Source organism: Chelonoidis abingdonii, chromosome 1 (assembly GCF_003597395.2).
Source record: "Chelonoidis abingdonii isolate Lonesome George chromosome 1, CheloAbing_2.0, whole genome shotgun sequence".
In the NCBI taxonomy this organism is placed as follows: Eukaryota; Metazoa; Chordata; order Testudines; family Testudinidae; genus Chelonoidis; species Chelonoidis abingdonii.
Genome location: NC_133769.1, coordinates 87,481,891 through 87,490,576, shown reverse-complemented (window position 1 = coordinate 87,490,576; position 8,686 = coordinate 87,481,891). Strand labels below are relative to the sequence as shown.

Here is an 8,686-nt window from a genome sequence, read left to right as displayed (position 1 = left end):
TTGTCAACACTGAATTTCATCTGCCATTTTGTTGCCCAGTCACCCAGTTTTGAGAGATCCTTTTGTAGCTCTTTGGAGTCGGCCTGGGTCTTAAGTGTCTTTAGTAATTTTGTATCATCTGCAAATTTTGTCACCTCACTGTTTACCCCTTTTTTCCAGATCACTTCTGAATATGTGGAATAGGACTAGTCCCAGAACAGACCCCTGGGGGACACCACTATTTACCTCTCTCCATTCTGAAAACTGACTATTTATACCTTTTAACCAGTTACCAGTCCATGGGAGCACCTTCCCTCTTATCCCATGGCAGCACTCTTTGTGTAAGAGCCTTTGGTGAGGGACTTGTCAAAGGCTTTCTGAAGATCTAAGTACACTATATCCACTGGATCCCCTTGGTCCGCATGCTTGTTGACCCCCTCAAAGAATTCTAGTAGATTCGTGAGGCGTGATTTCCCTTTACTAAAACCATGTTGACCCTTTCTCAACAAATTATGTTTATCTATATGTCTGACAATATTGTTCTTTATTAAAGATTCAACCAGTTTGCCCAGTACTGAAGTCAGCCTTACAGGCCTGTAATTGCCGGGATCACCTCTGGAGCCCTTTTTAAAAATTGGTGTCACATTAGCTATCCTCCATTCATCTGGTACAGAAGCTGATTTAAATGATAGGTTACAGATTAGAGTTTTTAGTTCTGCGATTTCACATTTAAGTTCCTTCAGAACTCTTGGGTGAATGCCATCTGGTCCTGGTGACTTATTGCTGTTTAATTTATCCCAAAACCACCTCTAGTGATACCTCAATCTGGGACAGTTCCTCAGATCTGTCACCTAAAAAGAATGGCTCAGGTTTGGGAATCTCCCTCACATACTCAGCCATGAAGACTGAAGAATTCATTTAGTTTCTCTGCAATGGCCTTGTCATCCTTGAGAGCTCCTTTGAACCTCGATTGTCCAGTGGCCCTATTAGCAGGCTTCCTGCTTCTGATGTACTTAAAAAAAAAAAAAAATTGCTTTTACTTTTTGAGTCTTTGGCTAACTGTTCCTCAAATTCTTTTTTGGCCTTCCTAATTGTATTTTTACACTTCATTTGCCAGTGTTTATGCTCCTTTCTATTTTCCTCACTAGAATTTAACTTCCACTTTTTGAAGGAGGCCTCTTTGCCCCTCTCTGCTTCTTTTACTTTGTTATTTAACCACAGTGGCTCTTCTTTGGTTCTCTTACTATGTTTTTTTAATTGGGTATACATTCTATCAATATTCTCATTTAATATGAGGCACTCTAGTTGACCCATTTTATTATTTTGTAATTATATATATAATAGCAAAATATATCAGGTGTTTTAAGATAGGCATAAATTCATGTATTTGAGATGACAGTAGTTGTAATATGCTTCATAGAAGCCAACCATGTTGTTCAATTAAATATTTTTTTGTTATTGATGAGCTTGGAGATGGACCAGGATAGATACCAGTAGGATGACATTTCCCTTTTTAGTAACATCTATTTGGTACATTGTTCCTCCCCAAGCAACTATTTGTTACACACCCAGGGGTTGGTAATACTGTTAATGGAAATATTGAATTTTATATTTTTGTTTCCCCCTAAAATTGCGTGTTCTGGAACAGCTAGCACAAAAGGAGAAACTGGTTATTAATTTTTCCAAGTCCATATGTTTTAGACCTTAATAAAGCTCCTTAATAAAGCATTAATTAGTCATTTTAAGCACCATAAATATATGATACAGGATGCCTGCATCTACTTTATAAAACAGAAAACAGGTGTCAGTTGTTTAACATTGATGTTGCCATCAGCAAGTCATGTCAGAGAGGAAATAAAATCTACAGTTTCTAAGGTATTATTTATATTTCTAAACAATGAGTACATGGTGAGCTTACCTAATTTGCCTATCAATTTGGCATTGTCTTACAAGACTTAGTAGCTATTCCAATTTCCCACCAGGTGGTTTAGAATAGTCTATAACCTACCCATACAACTGGATACTTTGGTTGTTGCTGCTTTACCTTCCTTTACGGCATGTTTCCTTCAACACTGGGCATTTGGGGATTCCAAGCCTCTCTTTTGGTACATTACTTTTCTAAATCAAAGAAAGGATGGAAGGCAAATATATCTTTGTTTTCTTTCCGCCATTTTCAACAAAATTACATCTCTTCATAAGGAAATGCTAAAAATTATGGAATCTTGTAACTGAAATGCAAGCGCAAAGTAGATGTAACTTGATCAAAATGATCAAAACAGTTGACACAACTTCTAAGTGTTCAAAATGTGTGTGTTTGACAGAGAAAGGCTCTCAATGACAATAAACAAAAGAGGCTGCAGGAGAAAATAGAACTCTTGGAAGCAAAGAGGGAAGAACTAGAAACTGAAAACCAGGTGTTAAATAGGTAATAAAATATTAGATTTTGTTTGAATTGGTCCTTAGAATTGTAAACCAGTTGTTTTGAGGTATTTTGTTTCTAGATTGATTGGTGTAATAATTCTGTAAATGAATCTCCTAAATGATTTGATTTACCATTACAAAATATTTGAGATGTGTGTAACTTACAGGTTAGCCACTGGGGCCCAATCCAACTGCATTCTTGTGGGGAAGACCTCTGCTTCTGCATGGAGACCCATTGAAGTCAGTGTGCTGTTGCAGGATAGGGCTGTTGGAGCTATTTTTGTACTAGGAGGCCACCATGCTCTTCAGAATTAACATACAAAATCCTCTTGTTAAACACCCCTGTGCAAATAAGCTATTTCCTTGTTGTGGCTTTAGCAGTTAAAAACTTGACTGTAATAGATTCTTAGAATGTCAGTGAAAAGTTGAATTAATACTCCAAGACAATTACATTTTTCCAATATTCCAAATATATTTAAAGTACCAAGGTTTAAATGTAATCTATTTTCCTTTTGAAGGGATTTACTGCACATGAAAGTGAAGAAGCTTAAGCTCAGCCTAAAATGGCAGGTGCACCGTACAACAGGCTAGAAATAAGTTTTCTAATGTGACTTTAAGGGCAAACTAAATTGCAACTGTGGTGTCCAACAGGAAATATGGTTGCCTTAATTTGGTTTGTAGACATCCAAGTTATGTTTTTAAAAGTGTAATGAATTCTGATAAAGGTTTGTTGTAGATCCTTCCCAAAAGGACAAACAGCTGATCTGGCTTTCACTTAAACAAATCTTTAGATATCGACTGCCTGACATGTCCATCCAACCAGGGTTGGAAATGAAACACTGATCTCCCATCTTTCCATCCCTGCTGAATTTGTAAAAAAAGAAAAAAAAAAAGAAAAAAAAAAGTGCCGGGGCTCAAGCAATAATGATGGCCTCCCTCGCACAGCATGATCTCGTGCACGACTGACAGAAAAAGTGCTGGGACTGCGCCTCAGCATGAAAAGAGGTGCAGCGATTGAGTCCCAACACAAATTAATCTCTGCTTTCCTTGTAAATTTCACTGAGCTGCACTATGCTCTGTACTACACTTCACAGAGAGGAGATACACCATTAGCTATGTACTTTCTTCTTGATATGTAGAGTAGGGAGCAACTGCCTGAATGGAATAAGAGGATGGTTATATCAAGCCAGTGGGCCAAGAAGGCAAATTATATTTCTTGTCCTGCTCAGTGATGTTTACAAATAAACTGCCAAGAGAGGCTGACTTTCATCCTGTAGTTGAATGCGCTAGTCAATTAACGGATAATAGGGTGTACACACAGTGATGTTCAGTTTTCTTATGCTAGTCAGACTGAGCAGTTGGCAGCAGGAGGCTCGCATCAGAAGGTTCCATCGCAATCAGGTTTTTGGACATTTGGGGAAAGAGGAGAAAAAGATAGTATGACTGCACCAGGAGTCTCTTGAGGAAGAGGCTTTTGAGACTGGGAAGAACAGTGCTGAGAGAAGGTTAAAACAGATAGCAGGGTACAGTGTGTGAGACTAGCAGTATCAGACATGCAGGTAAGCAGAAGTGAAGAGAAGGAAAAATAACCCAGAAGAGTTAAGAGAACCAGACTAAAATCTTCTTGGAAAGATACGGCAATTCCTGGTTCTTCCAGTGCCTTTAGAGCATATGGAGGGTCTGACTCATCTTTGATTTAAATACTTTAAAAAGCAGTCTTAACTATAGTGCTACTCACTACTGTGAACAGTACATTAAAATCTGAATTTATTTCCCTGCTGTTGAATAAATTCTAGTCTGTGAGACTGTAGTTTATATTGTTTGAGGTGTAAAATGGACTTCCCAAACATTTAAACACAAATAAAGTGCTTCTCCTTGTTCTATATGGGCTATACACGTCCATCCTGAAGCAGCACTTTACTGGGAGAGTGTATAGCAACGTGTTAGAGAGAGACATGTTTCTGTGATATGGTACTCTTAAGCAATACAAACACCTTATTTCATAGACAGAATGTTCCCTATGAAGAATACACTCGCCTTCAGAAAAGACTAAAGGATTTACAGCGCAGACACAATGAATTCCGGAGTTTAATTCTGGTTCCTAACATACCATCACTCAATCCAGTCAGTGGGATGTCATCTACCTTAATTCCTGCGCCTGAAATATCTTTTCCCCATCTGCAGGTGGTGATGTATTAAATATTACTCAGATCCACATTTATTATTTCATATACCTTAGCAAAGGATGGATTTGGATGCTAATCTGAGACATAAATAGTGGTTACCAAAGTAAAGTTTCTGCATTAATAGTTTAGGCTATGAATAGTGTTTAAAAGCATAAAGGGAGGAGTAATGAATGCTGTCATGTTGTGGCCTAATATAGAGAGAATTGATCATATAAAATACATCTCACTAGACCACTTCAGATGTGAATCTCTTGCTTCATTTTTGTTATGCAATTGCCATGTGGTGGTGGTGGTTTGTGGGTAACATTTAGAGCTGTCTGGGCGGTCTGTTGTGTTGTATTGAGAAATGTTTTCCTTTTTGTGAAAGTGCTCCCAGCCCTGCTACTCTGAGCCCTGGAGCAGTTATAATGGCCACAAAATCAAAATTTGTAACAGGAAATGAAAACACCAGAAGCACAGTTATAATTCGGTTGCACCTTGCTAATTCCTCAGATTTACAAATCATCTGCTACTCGCCCCATCCCAGGCTCCAGACTGTTTTGTCCCTTTTCTTATGGTTACACCCCCAGCTGTGAATCTAGTCTCGAGCAATTCACTGGCTTTGTTATTTGAAAGAGTGGCAGAGAAATGAGAGCCTCGTCTGTGCATGGGAGCAAACTGAGGGTAGGTCTGCACACTGCAAAGAAAAACCCAGGACACCTGGGTCAGTTGACTTGAGCTCAGGGCTAAAAATACATGTAGACATTTAGCCTGGGTTTGACACCCTCCTCCTTTGCTGGGGTTCAGAGCCTGGGCTCACGCTGAGCCCGAATGTCTACCCTGCTATTTTTACTCTGAAGCGTGAGTCCTGCAAGCCCGAGTCAGTTGACCCAGGCTCTGAGAGTTTGGTGCTGTGGGTTATTCTTCGCAGTGTAGATGTACCCACAGAAGGGAGATTCCAGTGGCACTTCCCAGCCCCCAGGATCAAAGAGGTGTTTGGTGAATGTGGATACTCCCCTTCAAAGTGTAACAGGGAGAAGAGGCAGCTCCCTCTGCCTCCCTCCGACCATGTAGTTTGCTCTTCCACTAAGAGGGTGCCCTGGTATTGGCTCCTGCCTGTGTCCATTTGTTAGGCTCTGAAGTGCACTGCTGGGGGAGCGCCTGTCATTCACGTGCACATTCCCCACTGCTGTCCATGTCATGAATGTCAGGGGCAATGCTTGAAAGCAAATAGAATAAAGACTTAAAAAAATCTTGTTTTCACATGAAGTAACTTTAAAAGCACTTTATTTAAAACAAGTAAAGGGGACAGAGTAGGGGACAATGTCTCTGCAAGTGTTACAAAATGTAATGTGTTTTTTTTTTTTCCCTGTGTCCCGAACTCCAAGGAGGAACAGCATCAAAGGGAGCTCTCCCTACTTCGCAAGCGGCTAGAAGATCTAGAAACCACACAGAGAAAACAGCTGCAAGAGCTCGGGCCATGTGGAGAGCGAGTTAGGCTGGGAGTGGACAGTGACTCTGGTAGAAGCAGGATGGTTGAAGAGGATGATGTACAAACCGAGGACTCCAAATAAAGCCTGCAGGTTTTAATTACCACTTGACTTCACTACGTTTTCCTTGTGTAGGGTTTTTATTGAGTGCTTTGCCAAAAACATATTTGTATGTGCCTCACATTGGAAGAAAGGATGAAATACAATCTGCATAGTTTTGTATTTTTGGTGGAACGCAACAAGTTTAGTCAAACTTAGATATACAAGTAACCTGGAAGACAAATTTCTCAAAACGTATGCAATGATCGAGTTGCACAAAAATTGATTCTTTAAAAAGAATTGTCAAATTTTGGGTTGCATTTTAAGCCATTTAGAAGGAAAAAAAACTTGTTTGGAAAAATCCCTTGGAATAACTATTTCTTCAGGGATTTTTTCCCTGCCCCTGCACCCACCCACCCACTCAGCTTTTCTGTTACTGTGAAATTATGCTGTGTTGCTAGCACATTTTTTCTTTAAAAAAACCAACCATGATACGGGATCTGCAAAGAGATGGAGGAGGAAAATAGGTCACATTTTGGACAAAAACAGGACCATAACAATGTACCTTTTGTATTTTTAATATAAAAAATAAAGTTATGGGAGAACATGGCTAAGTAACAATCAAGGTTTTTATCAAATGCTGCATTATAGATGAAGTATGAATATTTGCCTTTTATATCTTTTAGAGAAGTCTCAATTTGTATTTAATATATTGTCTTTGTTTACTTAAACCTGATCACATCTATTTATTCAAGGTTTAATATATTTTTTTTTAATTCTCTGTCGTCTTGTATTTGCTTTTCATTTAACTAGAGCACTGGTTTGATATCAGGAAACTTATAGGGACTGAGTCTTTTTCTCTGACCCGATGAGAGTTGAAATCTTTCTGGTAGTGCTGCCATGGTTCTCTTTTCTATTTCATGTGCCCACAGCCACTTCCTGGAACATGACGCTATAGCATGAACAAGCACATAATCTATTCTTTAATAGTTAATATTAGCTAAAACAGATCCCTTTATGTAAAGCACTACAAAGGTACGCAAAAGAGAGGCTCAATCACAGGAGTTAACACCTTTCCTTTAGCATCTGTCCAAACAGGGCCGGCTCTAGGTTGTTTGCCGCCCCAAGCAAAAAAAATTTTGTCTGCCCCAACCTCAGCCTTGGGTTCCCCCCCCGCACTCCCCTGATGCCCCAGCCCTGGGCTCTCCCCACTACCTGCACCACTAGCTCTGGGCCTCTCCCCCACCCACACCCCCCTGCTGCCCCAGCCCTGGGCTCTCCCAGACACACACACAGTCTGTGCTGCCCCAGCTCTGGGTTCCCTCCTTTCCTCCACCAGTGCTCCCCCACCCACACACATCCTGCTGCCCTAGCCCTGGGCTCTGCCCCCCCCCCCCCGCCCCAGCCCTGGTTTCTCCCCCTCCATCCTGCACCCCTGCTGCCCCAGCCGTGGCTCCCCCCACCTGCAGCCCTCCTTCCACCCCAGCCCTGGGTCACTGGTAACTTGCTCCCGGGTGAGTCATTCAGCAGGAATATGGATGTGCACATAACGCAGACAGGATTGGTATCCCATATAGTTACAGAACTGCAGTAAAGTGGAACAATTTTCAGCTTGTCTGATGGAGGATATGTGGATGCATATTATAAGACTGTCCTCCATAAATGAGGAAAAGTTGAGGTGCCTTTATTATTTTTTGTTCCACTCTTTGTTTCTATGGGAATTTGCCAATACAATATCATTCTCCTTTTAACAAATACAACTTTAAAAAAGTAATGGCTGTTGAAAAATAGCATTCCAGTCCTAAAAACCACTGGGAAGCATTTTTTGCTCAATTTTATCCTACTTTTTCTACAGTAAGTTACAGTGGATCAGTATATTTGATTTGGGAGAAATGAAGTAACAGCTGCCCAAATTGAGCTTGAGCACTCCTGAATTTTGAGGTATTCAAATCTGGAAGGCAGGTGCTAGATTCCACTTCTGAATATTAGGTAAATATGGAAAGGAAAAGTCAATTTCTGCTTCCATGGCTCAGAAGAGGAAATCCTCCTAAGTGCCTGGTACTGTATCTAAAGCTACCCAGGTCCAGAGCCTCCCCTCCCTTACTTTTCATTTTAATTTCTAGTGGGATCTACATACCTCCCTTGCTAGGCTTCAGATAGAAAGGGGCACTGTCCATTTAGTCCCCCCAGTTCCTTCTTTGTGGGCTGCAAGGTGAGGGCATACCAGTATCCCTAATCCAGTCTTCTGAAGGGGGTATCTGGGCCAAAGCCTCCTACTCCTTGGGCACATCTGTTCCCCATTCACAGTGCCACCCTGCTCTAGCAGTGAGTTCTCCATTCACAGCAAGCTGCAGCATGAGGTTTCAGCTACCATACTCCCTTCCCCTCTCTTTCCTGTTGATAGCAGCCAAGGAAATGCTGGGAAATGTAGTTCTTTCCCTGCTCCAGGGCTGACTCTATAGGCAGGGAGCTAACAAAGGAACTACAGCTCTCAGGGCCCCCTGTTGCTTCTCTGCTCCCAGGCAGGAACCCTGCTGCTGCCACCCCTGCAAATGGGCTGCCCCAAGCACCTGCTTTCTTTGCTGGTGCCTA

At 41.2% G+C, this 8,686-nt stretch overlaps 1 protein-coding gene across 3 annotated transcripts in view; it reads left to right on the top strand.

Annotated features, from left to right (window-relative positions):
• The window catches only part of CEP83 (centrosomal protein 83), a 41,749-nt gene extending 34,870 nt beyond the window's left edge, over positions 1 to 6,879 (top strand). The window contains exons 14-17 of one of the 3 annotated variants that reach the window (XM_075067008.1): positions 1,774 to 1,854; positions 2,301 to 2,404; positions 4,407 to 4,584; positions 5,954 to 6,879. In XM_075067008.1, coding sequence (XP_074923109.1) covers positions 1,774 to 1,854; positions 2,301 to 2,404; positions 4,407 to 4,584; positions 5,954 to 6,139 — 549 coding nt within the window. In that variant the 3' untranslated portion in view covers positions 6,140 to 6,879. The remainder of the gene's footprint in view (positions 1 to 1,773; positions 1,855 to 2,300; positions 2,405 to 4,406; positions 4,585 to 5,953) is intronic. The other 2 variants (XM_075067001.1, XM_075067002.1) reach the window with 2 other exon arrangements.
• The last annotated feature ends 1,807 nt before the right edge of the window (positions 6,880 to 8,686 follow it).